Below are 13408 nucleotides of genomic sequence, written 5' to 3' on the forward strand. Positions count from 1 at the left end.
ATTTAAATAATTACGAAATCGACAGTAATTAAATATTAAATTAATTCGTCTAAAAAAAACCTCTTCTAAGAGACATTAAAAATATCTCTGTTCAACCTAAAATCTTACACTTTGAACTCAATTCTTGGTACATATATACTAGTATTGCATAATCGTTCGCTGAATCGTGGTCTTTTAATCTTTATTCGCAACATCACATTAATGCCGAAGCGATAATACACAGTTATGATATAATTTATCTAGTATCTTCGAACTTTTATCTATAAATGTTGCCTTCTTGTAGATACGTTGGAAGTACAATGTACGAAATGCAACACAGAAGATGAACCACACTGTGATTTTTCTTCGAATTTTCGAGCATACGAAACATTTTACCTTAATTAACAAATCTCGATTACAAAAGAAGAAAAAGGAATGTATCTGAATTAAAACAACTGTTATGTTTCGAAGAATAATCGCTTCTTAACGAATGCAGGATGTTTGATCATTCACCGCGTCCGAAGCTAATAAATAATCATGTCCCCTTATCAGTCAGATTATGTCTGTCGTTCCTATGAACTTTCTCGAGCTTATAATTATATACATTTTACGTTCGTATTTAATTATTATTTATTACGGTGTCGTCCCTCGACGTTCTAACGATTTACACGTGTGTCTAACAATTTTCAAACAATCGTTGCACAAAACGAACGAAATTGTTCTTCTTGAAAGGACTCGTTAACGAAACAGCATAAAATGAAGAAGAAGAAAAAAGAGTTACGGTAAAAAAACAAATACGGTGAAACAATTCTTTTAATCTCTGTACGTTGAAATTATTTTCCACCCAAAATGATTAACACCGGTAATAAATGTTTGCAGAAATATGTTTGTTAAATGTCTTTTTTCGTTTATCGTTTTCGGTATTAAAAAGCCGGTAAAGAAGTAACTCGGTTAAAGGCTTATTTTTCAAGTTACGACGTAACGCTTCTTGTTTTAAAAAATCGAGTTATTTAAATATTTTCTGTCGCAAGAAATTTGCGTGAAGATGTATCAAAAATCGTGATAGTTGAAGTTAAATGTATAATGCGATTCGACGAAAATAAAGTAGTTATCTCCGTTTCTGTTGATGATAAAAAATGCTTAAGACAAAGCAGAAATGGTTTCGTGAGAACAGCAAAAGAAGAAGGATTACTTTCTTTTTAGTTGTCTTTCTTTCATTTTTGTTATTTCGTGAAATTGAAGTAAATAAAATATGTGCTTCAATATACTGTTTTCATGAATATTGTTACTGAAAGACTACAGTCTTCAAATTTCAATTTCCTTGAATTTTTATGTCAAGAAAATTCAAATTTCATTTTTATGAGAGAAAATTGACAAAATTTATCGCAGAAATACTGCAGTATTAAGAAGAGCTAATATTAAAATATACTTTTGTACCCATTCACTATCCTTAAATTCGACAAATTTTGAGAAAAAAAAAATGTTTTCTAAAAACAGTCGATCTTTATTTTCACGATTTATTCGTATCTTTAATAACAAAGGAATGAACAGTTTTCATCTCCAATACAGTACCTTATTCATACCTTATGCAAATAATCATTGCAAGTGGTTTCAAACTTACGTCTCGATAACTACCCTAACTGTGTAACTATAGCTACGAAAGCTCATCGAAACATCGGTGAAACATGATTAGTAAGAGTTAACGATTCGCATTGTGTACATCGTAATTCATTAAAGGCTCCCCTATATACGTTTATTACGTTCATACAAACGAAACTCTAAAATACAATTTTACTTCTTTCTTGTTTCCAACAAAACGTTCTATTTTCATATGAAAAACTCATAATCATATCGAGATATATTTTTGATGCTGTACTAGTTATTCTTAAAATAGAACAAGACTGGCCTAGTAGATGCATATTTAACCCTTATCCGACTGAAATATTTTAAGAACACATCCGACTGAAATCTGTCCAGCATATGGAAATAAAATAAAATTGTATACGTCATTTGAATATCTGTACACCAGCATTTCGTATCATCTCTCCTGATAGTAAGTGCGCGCAATTAATTAACTAAATGCCGAGAAGCAAACATTTCGACAATATCATAAATAAATTAGTGTTTCAAATCTCAATTATTGTCAATCCTAATTAACATGATAATTATGCATATATTTTTACATAACTCTACCTTCGGATTGGTGATACTTTTTGACGAAACGAAATTTTTGCACTAATTCCCCTTCGGCGACAAAAATACGCGAAGTTAATTTCTAGAACGGCAGATATGATCGTGCTAAAAGTAGGCAAATTAATTTTCCTACCATGAAAATTATTCTGCTTTTCTATGTTGTATTTTGCAATTTTTCCTAATTACTCGTTGAACAGAGAAATCGTTTTCTTTAATTGTTTATTATACAATGTTGATGATCTTCGCTAATGAATAAACATATAGTTATTTTTTCTTTTAAACAGCGTTCAACGTGGAATATTCAAAAGATATTCGTATGAAAAAGTTTTTTTAAATGCAAGAACGAAACGGTGAAGAAACGTTACTGAAAATTAAATGATAATTAATTCTGTATAAATGGTACACCGTAATACGACTGCGTTCGAAGGAGTTAATGCACTCGATGCCCAGATTTTATCAAGGACGAGAAAACTTCAACGGGATTTTATTCTTTTTGCCCACATGTTCTAAATATCCGACGGAAACTTCAAAACTGTGAATTATTTTATACGCTACTGAAGCAAGCCAATCTGACAATTGACAAATTATGATTATTCGTGAAATTAACCTAAAAATTAAATACTTGGTAAATCTTACTTTTGCTTAAAGAAAAGGGCAAAAAGAATAAATTATGTATTTTAATCTACATTCTGAGGAATTAAGTATTAGGTTAGGATAATAAGGGTAAACTACAATTCGATGTTTTATTAATCTTATTTGAAAAAACAATATTTCATAATGTTCAGTCCCATTGACAAAAAATATCTATGAAGCTGAATTATTATGCAGTACAATTTAACATTAGAGTAATATTTTCAACAAAATACGTGTACATTTTACAATTTATTATATATTTTTTAAGAATAATACAAGAAATAAAAATTACTTGTATTATTGCAGTGATTCTGTATACGTAGTTACTGTAAAAACTTGAGATTTCTTGAAGAATAACTTTTCATAAAGAATTTAACAAATAGAAAAAGGTATAAAAAATTAAGAGTAATCTTTCTGTAAGATATTTCCTTCCTAACGAAGGTATAAAAAGGAAAATTTAGTAACTTTAAACATGAGATGAAGTTTCCACGAAATGTGAAGTATTTTGCTTTGTTTAAAGTCATCAGCCATTTTGCTTTTTTCTATGTCTCAATACACCGCAAAAATGTTTGCCGTGATTAATGAACACGATGCACATAGAAAATTTGTTGGAGTTGTTTAAAATTTGTGAAAAATAGCACCAGGTTGCTGTAAGATTGATTTAGTATTTCGGCCGTAACTTCAATATCACATTCGTGATTTACATGCTTCGTGTCAGACGTGAGTCAAATACTCATATGGCGAATTTTGAACAAATCGTGCGCAGTAATGATATTCCGATCAATTTTCTTGCTTATTATTGCATTTAAAACAACATCAAGATTATTGACGCTACTCTTTCGTAACAATTACACTGTGACTAATAAATGAATAACGGAAACGATAGATTTTTAAACACTGAAAAAAAAAAAAAACGTAGACTGCGATTAAGGATATTTAATACTGTAATCTGCCCTTCAACAATCATATGAATATTCGATAATAATTTTTACAGATTATTCAGTGCATCATTAACAAAATATTACTTTGTTTTCCAATAAAATATGAACATTTGTATGAACAAAATATTTGAATTAAAATAATTAAGATCATTTAACGAGTAAACTGAACATATTGAATTAATATATTTGACGTGAGGCGAATAATGAAGCATTTAAAAAATTTAGTCATGTTTAATCGTTATAAAAAATATTTTAGGAATGTCTTTTAACACAAATTAAAACGAAATACTTTCTGTCTAACAACGCGTTGTGATTAAATTTCATTACCAATGTTACTGCCATGTTTAGTTTGCTTATACCGTCCCTGAACTGTAAGACTTTTTACACTTAAGTATCGTAAACAATCGAATTTGTACGGATAAGTATTACGTTAATCGGATAATAAAAATCATGGCTTTATTATAATCATTCGCTGCGTCTTATTAAGAAACCCTCAATTGGAAATTGTTTGATTTTAAGAAACAGTAAAACAATGTATGACAGCGACTAAAATTCAAAGAATATGTCAAAGAGAAACTAAGAAATCATACATGACATCACGTTAATCGATATAACAGGTTAATAGGTCAGTCGGTTCTTATACTTTGTAAGCATGTAAAAAACAAAAAAAAGGACAATAGAAAAAAGAGAAAATACACGGATATAAGGTTTCAAGAATGACTCGCGAATAGGCGTATCGAAGAGGATAGAGTAAATACATACCTTTCATTTAATCTATTTCGTAGTGGAACGAATCTTGTACGAAACACCAATGACGGTGTAGAAGCGCAACAAAGCGAGATATCACTTCACCTTGGCACTATATTCCACGAGAATTATATCACAATTGTCATAACAAAAGAACACATATGAATATGGCTGGTGACGGGTAATTATTCTGTCTCTAGCACTTTCACGGCACATTTTGATGTCTCCTGATAATACATGATAAGGAAACTATTTGGTAAAAAAAGGAAGACCTCTTCTGTACTAGTTATGCAAACATGCATGCACCATACGTGGATACGAAGGCACTGATTTTTTTATAAAATGCACATTCGATAAAACGAAAATACACCACTAACAAGTGTCAGCCATCTTGTATTGGAGCGAAGCACAACCCAACGTCCCATAGTGCATCACGACAGTTGCAGGAGTTCGTACCAAGTTTACAGTGGCAAGATTATAGAGGAAAGATGAAGGCGCTCCTGATTGGTGAATAATTTAAATATACTTCTCTCATTGGTTAAGACTTTATTAGTGAATTTTCTTCTGTGTTATAATGATTCTTTTGAAATGCATTCACTACAGTTTTTAACCAATCATTTCATATTATTCTAAAATGTTACTGGACCATTGGATCAAATCACAGTAATCGATGTGTTTGTATTATATTCCCAATTCATAGTAAAGATATTAAGTTTAAATACGAAACCTGTAACTTTATATTGTAATTGAAATTTGTTAAATAAATTGGATTAGACAAAATTAATTAGTTACATGGGCACACTTAAAAATAATAACCAGAAATACAATTTATAATTTGTATTTAAAAAATTAATCACATCATCAGAAGGCACTTTAAATTTATTTTAAACACGCATTGCATTATTGAAATAAATGGATTATATTATAAAATAATGTTTACATATTATGAATCTTCTCATTTATTTATAAATGTAATATTATTTTCAGTATATCTTATGTGCATAGTTCATATAATGATATTTTAAATATTTTAATAAAGATACATGATGGTGTAATAAATACATGAGATCAATAAAATGAAATGTGCAAAATCACGCTCAATATTGCATTAAATAAAAGTATATTTGACTTAACACATGTTGAACTACTTAAAAAAGGGTAAAAAAAGTCATATGGCAATGTAAGATCCAAGTTGGGGCCTCCTACAAAATAATACTTGGATGGCTTTGATATGTCGTGAAATGTAACATAACTAACAACATCTGTTTTAAGTATGTTTGTACAGTTTTCAGTTAAACACTTGGACCAAGATGTATTATATTCTGCAGTGAATGTAATACCAATTCCTAGTACATTATGATTAGTTAATGTTTCAAGTTTTGCTAAAGTAGAATATAAAATGTTCAAATGTATAGATGTTATTAGTCCCGAACAACTCAACCGACCATTAACCACCTGTCCTATTATAACACTTTGAGGTATTCTATTAAGTAAAATTTGCACCCAATCAGCAGTATTATTACTAGAAAAATTGCCTGTCTTAGAAATATAAATATTATATTGATCTGTTTGAGTAACATTAAATAAAGAATCTTGCATTAAAAAGTGCATAGTAAGATTTTGTAATTCCATACAAGATGTTGTACTGAAATTATTAGTATGTACAGATACGGAGCATTTTAATTTAACATCTTCCCCAAAGGCAAGAGTATATCTATCAATATCATTACATTCACCACTTCTTGTAGCTATAGGCAATGTCAGAAAACTATTAGTCCTATTAAAGTTGATATATCTAGTTTCCATGTTATTAGTCTTATTAATTTTTAAAGTACCGATAATTAACGGCTTTCCAACAATGTAACCAGGATTACCGCTTAAAAAAAAACTTTTTTGTTTATCCAATTCGACCCATTCATAAGTAACTTCGAACTGTTGGTAAAAATGATGAGAAACATTACTTATAATAAAGTATACATTAACGCTGTTAATTCCCATAGAACCATTGTGAACAATCAAATATTTTACACCTGTTACAATGTTGTAACACGTTCCATTAAAACAAGATCCTAATAAGGTACTATTATTACATGTTTTCCAAGACTGCTTACAATAGTAACTAGTAAGTGTTAAACACACGTTTCTTGGACAAATCTGTAAGTGAGAAAAAACATACAATTTAATAAAATTATATATCTTTTTTTTTTAATATTATTGTTTTTTATGTACCTGATCCAGTACTTCAATGTAGGTTTCATTTAATAAATGAGTAGATGCAATGATACTAAAATTATTAAAAGCTCTAGGAAACAGATACTTATTTGTATTACTCAATTCCGTTTGCAAACATTTATCTTTCCATTCACGAAGGTATTTTAAAGTTTTTTTAAAAGAACACAATTCGGTAAATCCTGATTGTAATATTTCTAAATTTATAAAAGAATGCATATAAAATGATATTCGTTAAATAAAGTCTTAATAATAGTAAATATATAATATATACCAAAAGGCTGAATACAATTGTTGTGTACTATCCACATAATGTCATCATCTTGATAAGGACTAGAAATATTATATTCAGGTACATGTAATTGGTCTTTCCATTTCCATTTCAGTCTATTTGGATTTACAGCTTCTCTTAAATCCTTTTCACTTTTTATATTCTATATAAAATGAAAACTTAAATAACTACAATTTTACAGTATAATACAATTAACATTTATAATATACTTCAATTTTACCAATTCATTGTTAACACTGTAGGTTGGTGGAAGATTATCATACAAAATACAAAACAGATTATTTGCTAACTTTTCCAGTATAAATGGTGTGTTATTTCGTTGTATAAAATTTTTGTTATAACAATAACGTTTATCAAATAATTCTGCCTGATGATTTTCACAATGGGAGAAAACAGTTAAATGGAAGTCATTGCAATCTTGATCGCAACAACAATTTATATCACAAGATGATACCTATTGTATACACAAAACAAGTTGCATTACTTTTAAAAATTATATTACCTTTCATATTAAATATTAAATATTGTGAAATATATAAACTTACTGTTAAATCACATTTACATACATCAGAATGCATTTTATGTATATTGTAGTTTCTTATTTCATTATTATACTTAATTTTTTGAGATGTCTGTGTAGTTGGTATTATTTGACTTTTTGGAGTTTGTGTTGGATATGTAGAACTACTTGTACTAGTACTAATTGTATCATAAATATTTTCAGCCACAGTACTTGATGCTTCTTCTAAAGTATCTTCCTCTATTAATTCATCACAATCTGTCTCATTTGCACATGTAAATATGTCTTCAAGTTTTTTTGCACATGTTAATTCATATAACATAAGATAAAGAAACATTAACACCAATTTCTTTGTAAACATTTTGGTAATTTTGTGTATGTTTTATATTTTAGAATATAGTTATTAATAAATATTCTTGCTTGAAATTATATACAATTCACTTTTAACTGTACCCATACTTTCAGTAAGTAACTGAAATCTATCCAAAGAATTAACTAAAGCACTTGGTGATTTTAATTGTAAAGTTACTCCCAAAAACTTATCCCTAAGTCTATCTTTCCAGTTACCTATGTATTAAGAATAAGACACAATATAATGAAAGCATATATTAAATGTTTTTAGAAAAGATTTAACTTACCAATTGGTTTCCATGTATGACATTCTATACAATGCAATCCAGGAGATAAAGGAATGTTACAAATACCATAGGAACCAAATAATATTCTTCCATGTGTATCTCTACAAAATGTTTGTAATAAAAGTTTTGGTGAATTTTGAAGAGTTTGTGTAGTATAATGCAAATCTATGGGATGATCCCAAACTGGTTCATCAGTGTATAAGTCACAACTTTCTTGAGTTTGTCCTTCCTCGCAACCATTTAAAACTTTCCAACCATTACCTAAAAAGATGGAGCTATATATATAATAGTTTTTCTTTTAAATAACATTAACTGATTCTTTTACCAGCATGAAAACTCCATTTGCATAAAATTCGTGGTTGTTTAAAATCTTTAGCAGACGAAATTCGACCAATTATATGCAATTCAGCCATTCCACATAATCATATTATTTTATTAAAAATTATCATTAATTGAAATGATAAACAAGTTGTAGAATATCACATTCTTATAATGTTTGTGATTGTATTTTTTAACAAATAGCGTATTGAATGTGCGTGAATTCGTGATTATTATATTACAAAACAATCCATTTTGTTTACTATTTGCTCTTAAAATGTAAACATCACAAATTGAAGAATATTAACTTAAGTGAAACATTTAAATCAAAACGAAGTACATATGAATTAAAATGTTATTTCCATTATCGTTACAGTTTTATCTCACAATTGAAAACAAGCGCAACAATCTTTAAAATACAAATGCATTAGATACGTTTATTAATACCACGCATGGTGCATTATATACGCCCTCTTGTGAAGTTTCAATTATATTATGCATCTTGAAATTTTTAATACTATTTTTAACAATGCTGTACTTTAAAAATTTTTCATATTCTATGTAGCATAGTATTTAAACACTTTATTAAACATTAAAGAATTTATTTATTGTTACAAATTTTTGTTACAAATATTTTAAAAGTTTAAAATACTTTGTTGCTTATTTCACTTGTTTCACACTTCATTCGAATTTATTCATTTGTAATTGTTTTTGAATCTGTAAAAACGATTTGTTAAATCGAATAGAATCGAATGTTACCTACACCACAGGACCACAGGTTATATTTCCTAAGTGACATTTCATGACAGTCTCTGTTATTTGACAACAAAGATATATCTTTTACACTTGTTTGCTGTTTATCACTTATAATCTAAATGGAAACTAAACCAAAAAGTGAACATCTCTTAGAATTAAAAGGTAATTAAAACAATTCTTCTATAATCTTAAATTTAATTAGAAAAATAGACATACTTTTTATTTTATTGTAATATTAATTATATGAGTAAGAGTAATAATTATGCTTTAACTTTGCATTATTTTTAGTAATGAGATTAACAAGACCTACTCTTGCAAGTCCAGTAGTTGTTACTTGTGATTCAACAGATCTTCCTGGTAATACATTAAATTATGAACTTAAAAATGATTGCACTGCTTTGCAAGGAATGGAAACTCTTACAGTAGGACAGTTCATGGTATTACCTCAAAGTTTTGGGTATGAACATGAATATGTATTGAAATAAAATTCTCCACTGATTTAATTTTTTAAATATACCAAATTTTTAACCACTTATCTGTACTTTGTATCCAAAAATAGCATAATATAATATTGTATGTATACACTTATCATAACTAAATATAATTTTATGAGAAACAATTTAATATTAAAAGTACATCTATGTATATATTTTTTCAGAAATATTTATCTAGGTGAAATATTTTCAAGTTACCTTTGTGTACATAATGGTAGTACCCAGTTAGTAAAAAATGTTGCTGTTAAAGTAAGTTGATAATAATAGACATAAATGGAACATATAAAATTTATGAGTAATACTTAATAACATTTTATACTACAGGCAGATTTACAAACAAGTACTCAAATTATTTCTCTTTGTGGTAGTAATGGAGAAATGGAAGATTTAGCACTTGACAATACAGTTGATTTTGTTATCCATCATGAAGTAAAAGAAATAGGCACACACATGTAAGAATACATAATTCCAAAAATTATAGCACATGTTTAGTAAATAATTAGCTAATGCATTTTTGCAGACTAGTATGTGAAGTTACTTATACTCCTACAAATGTAGGTACCTCTCCACAATCTTTCAGAAAATATTTTAAGTTTCAAGTGGTAAAACCATTAGATGTTAAAACAAAATTTTACAATGCAGAGGTAATATGATGACAAATTTCGGTATAATGGACATATTTAAAAGCTTATGATATTTAATAGTGCAATTTGTCTTTAAATATGTAATTTTCTTAAAGTCAGATGAAGTATATCTTGAAGCACAAATACAGAATCTCACAGCAGGTCCAATATGCTTAGAAAAAGTTTCACTCGAATCATCTCATTTATTTAGTGGTAGGTTCACTATATGCTAATGATTCAAATAATATAATTCTAAATTTCTATGATAAATATTTTTGTTTTTAGTATCAACATTAAATACAAATGAAAAAGGAGAATCTATTTATGGATCAGTTAATATATTAGATACTGATTGTAGTAGACAATATTTATATTGTTTAAAACCGCAGGTGAGTTTATTAAAACACCCGAAAATGATGCGCAATGCAACAAATATTGGAAAATTAGACATTGTTTGGAGAAGCAACTTAGGAGAAAGGGGAAGATTACAAACAAGTCAATTAGAAAGGATGGTTTGTTGAGTAATTTATTGTTTTATTTTGTAATTAATCTTTATATTTATAATCAATATTTTATTTATCTTTTTAGGCACCTGAATATGGTGATATAAGAGTTACTATGAAAAATATCCCTTCAACAGTTTACCTTGAACAATCAGTTAATTTTAATTGCCATATAATAAATACATCGTAAGTATTCACATTGTATGAATGAAGAGAATTGAAAACAAAATATATTGTTCTGAATTCTGATAAATGTTATCAGAATTAATAATTGACATGATTTACTCTTAAAACTTTTTAAGTAAAATTTTATAATATATTAAATTCCATTTCTGTGTCATCAGTGAAAGAAGTATGGATTTAATGTTAAGTTTGGAATCAAGTAGCTCTATAGCATGGTGTGGAATATCCAATACAATGATAGGAACATTGAAGCCTGGAGTTTCAATAGATATTCCTTTATGTTTGATACCATTACATAATGGCATTATTGTAAGTAGTTTTTATATAAACATCATCAAAATATTAACATATTACTTATTGTTTTTAATGTTTTAGACTATTTCCGGTTTGAAGTTGATGGACACATTTTTGAAAAGGGTATATGATTATGATGATTTAGCACAAATATTTGTTAGTCAAACAGACTAGTCCAAAAATGATTAAAATAGTAAAAATATGTTTATTAACTTACTGTACCTCTTTTTTTAATATATTAAGGGATATTAATCCCACAGCACATGCAAGTAAAGTTTGTACATCTTGCGGTTCATTTCCACCAAAAATATAACCATTTGCCTTGTCTACTGCATTCTTTACTTGTAGTAATAATGCTTGATTAGAAACATCCAGTGGTATAAAGCTAACAAGGCTATAATCTTTTATCAATGACACAAAAGCTGCATTTAGTTTTTTATACCTAAAAGTATTTGAAATTTTATTTTTAAATTTAAATATTTGCAGCGATTTATTCAAAATATTAAAACTCAGGAAAAATCTTACTTTGATGTGAACGAATCTTCATCCAACTTATCTAACAAATATTTTAAGTCTAGCACTTCTGTATAAAAATCTATGTTAAAATCTAGACAGTGACTAAATTTTTTCATTTCATCAAACTTTGTCATTATGTTAATGTGAGGTAAGCCTAATTTTAACATGGTTGTTGTACAAAGAATTAAAGAAGATAAATATTTACCTATAACCCAACAAATAAATATTATATGCCAATACATTTAATGTATAAATTTGTTTATAGAACTGTAGTAAGTATAATAATTACCAGCATCACTACAATGATGGGAATCAACAAGGTGCACACTACATAATCTTACTAAATTTTGCCCTAATTTTTCAGCAATTGCACTAACTGAATTATGATGTGTGTATAATTCGACCTGTTTATAAATGTTAAATTGAAAATACAAAATGTAACAAATTTTATAATGTAAAATTTATATATATAGAGTGTTCTAGGTTTTAATTTCGGGAACATATAAAGGCAGTTAAAATAAGAAAATCAATTCATATAAATATGTTTGTTTCTAGTAGATTGATTTAGTAAGTTTTTAAGGTAAGAAAAACTCTCTTTAACTTACCATAAGGAAACCACATAAAAACAAAATGTTTTTACCAACATTACATGCTCTTTGAATTTTTCTATTAAAACCTGAAACAACCTTCATATATACCTGTCCTGGGCAATCAAAAATAAGATAATGGTCTTTCAAATTTAGAAGTTTTGTAATCAACCATTTAACATTAGCTTCTAAAAATTCCATACAATAAACTAAAGCTCCATTTGGACCAAGTTCATAGTGTGACATTACTTCTTCATGTTTTATTAATTCAGATATATCTACTGCTGGTGTATATTTCATGTTTTCATTTGCAGGATCTAAAAAATGATATAATTGAAATATGCATAATTTGTAACTGATTATTATTAATTGCTGAAATTTTATTAATTTTCACCAATATTAATAACAGCCACTTTTCTGCCTAATTTTTCTAAAAATGTAGCCATGGCATGACAATATGTGGTTTTACCACTTCCAGGTGGACCAATGATTAATTGACCAAATATTAAGCTCATGTTTATGTTTTATACTATCACCATGATTTTATATTATTTATAGCTGTAACTATAGCTTTTAAAGTATCTATATCATAATCTTTCAAAGATATTGAAATTAACAATGGTTTTTCCACATTAATTTGCTCTGCTATATATCGGACAGCAGCCAAAACTTCATCATCATCCTTTCCAAACAATACCCTATAATTAATATTATTTATTTGTTACATTAAAATAATCAGAAATTATATTAAACAATGTTGACAACAATACTTACTTTGTAGAATATGTACTATTATTATACTGTGGGAATAGACGTCCGCGATTTACTGCTATCAATGATCCCAATTTTTTAAAATGCGTTATAATTAACAATATACGGTTACTAAAAACAAGAATATGCACATAAACATCTTAAAATGGTTATAGTTGAAAAAAGTATGATTAAATAATAAAAAAAATTCT

At 27.8% G+C, this 13408-nt stretch overlaps 4 protein-coding genes across 7 annotated transcripts in view; 1 reads left to right on the top strand and 3 right to left on the bottom strand.

Annotated features, from left to right (window-relative positions):
- LOC108576379 (rho guanine nucleotide exchange factor 11) overlaps window positions 1–4874 on the bottom strand; it is a 43611-nt gene extending 38737 nt beyond the window's left edge. For all 4 annotated transcript variants that reach the window (XM_017939382.1, XM_017939373.1, XM_017939364.1 and 1 more), the window contains exon 1: window positions 4509–4874. The gene's annotated coding sequence lies outside the window, so the exon portion shown is untranslated. The remainder of the gene's footprint in view (window positions 1–4508) is intronic.
- A 687-nt stretch (window positions 4875–5561) lies between these two features.
- Window positions 5562–8585, bottom strand: LOC108576042 (tectonic-3-like). Its single transcript, XM_017938990.1, has 8 exons — window positions 8498–8585; window positions 8173–8433; window positions 7955–8101; window positions 7560–7819; window positions 7235–7468; window positions 6997–7156; window positions 6723–6919; window positions 5562–6647 (listed from the first exon to the last, which is right to left on the bottom strand). The coding sequence occupies exons 1-8, from the start codon at window positions 8583–8585 to the stop codon at window positions 5562–5564; spliced, it is 2433 nt and encodes an 810-aa protein (XP_017794479.1).
- A 776-nt stretch (window positions 8586–9361) lies between these two features.
- On the bottom strand, window positions 9362–13336 carry LOC108576187 (GPN-loop GTPase 2). The gene is made up of 7 exons (XM_017939135.1): window positions 13221–13336; window positions 12841–13144; window positions 12558–12763; window positions 12149–12263; window positions 11869–12064; window positions 11607–11785; window positions 9362–9372 (listed from the first exon to the last, which is right to left on the bottom strand). The coding sequence occupies exons 2-7, from the start codon at window positions 12959–12961 to the stop codon at window positions 9362–9364; spliced, it is 828 nt and encodes a 275-aa protein (XP_017794624.1). The 5' UTR covers window positions 12962–13144; window positions 13221–13336.
- LOC108576177 (trafficking protein particle complex subunit 13) lies at window positions 9366–11517 on the top strand. Its single transcript, XM_017939124.1, has 10 exons — window positions 9366–9408; window positions 9535–9703; window positions 9905–9989; window positions 10065–10192; window positions 10261–10384; window positions 10480–10576; window positions 10649–10875; window positions 10952–11052; window positions 11211–11358; window positions 11425–11517. The coding sequence occupies exons 1-10, from the start codon at window positions 9366–9368 to the stop codon at window positions 11515–11517; spliced, it is 1215 nt and encodes a 404-aa protein (XP_017794613.1).
- Window positions 13337–13408: the final 72 nt, after the last annotated feature.

Source organism: Habropoda laboriosa, unplaced genomic scaffold (assembly GCF_001263275.1).
Source record: "Habropoda laboriosa isolate 0110345459 unplaced genomic scaffold, ASM126327v1 scaffold36, whole genome shotgun sequence".
Classification (NCBI taxonomy): Eukaryota; Metazoa; Arthropoda; class Insecta; order Hymenoptera; family Apidae; genus Habropoda; species Habropoda laboriosa.

Bases quoted from the DNA above. Each gene is read 5' to 3' on its own strand.
- LOC108576042 (XM_017938990.1), bottom strand. From the start codon at position 8,585: ATGGCTGAATTGCATATAATTGGTCGAATTTCGTCTGCTAAAGATTTT. The intron at 8,434-8,497 runs GTAAAAGAATCA...CCATCTTTTTAG, and splicing joins CAAATGGAGTTTTCATGCTG to GTAATGGTTGGAAAGTTTTA. The intron at 7,469-7,559 runs GTAAGTTTATAT...TGTATACAATAG, and splicing joins TATGTAAATGTGATTTAACA to GTATCATCTTGTGATATAAA.
- LOC108576177 (XM_017939124.1), top strand. From the start codon at position 9,366: ATGGAAACTAAACCAAAAAGTGAACATCTCTTAGAATTAAAAG. The intron at 10,577-10,648 runs GTAGGTTCACTA...TTTTGTTTTTAG, and splicing joins ATCATCTCATTTATTTAGTG to TATCAACATTAAATACAAAT. The intron at 11,359-11,424 runs GTAAGTAGTTTT...TTAATGTTTTAG, and splicing joins CATTACATAATGGCATTATT to ACTATTTCCGGTTTGAAGTT.
- LOC108576187 (XM_017939135.1), bottom strand. From the start codon at position 12,961: ATGAGCTTAATATTTGGTCAATTAATCATTGGTCCACCTGGAAGTGGT. The intron at 12,065-12,148 runs GTAATTATTATA...GTTGGGTTATAG, and splicing joins CCATCATTGTAGTGATGCTG to GTAAATATTTATCTTCTTTA. The intron at 11,786-11,868 runs GTAAGATTTTTC...AAATACTTTTAG, and splicing joins GAAGATTCGTTCACATCAAA to GTATAAAAAACTAAATGCAG.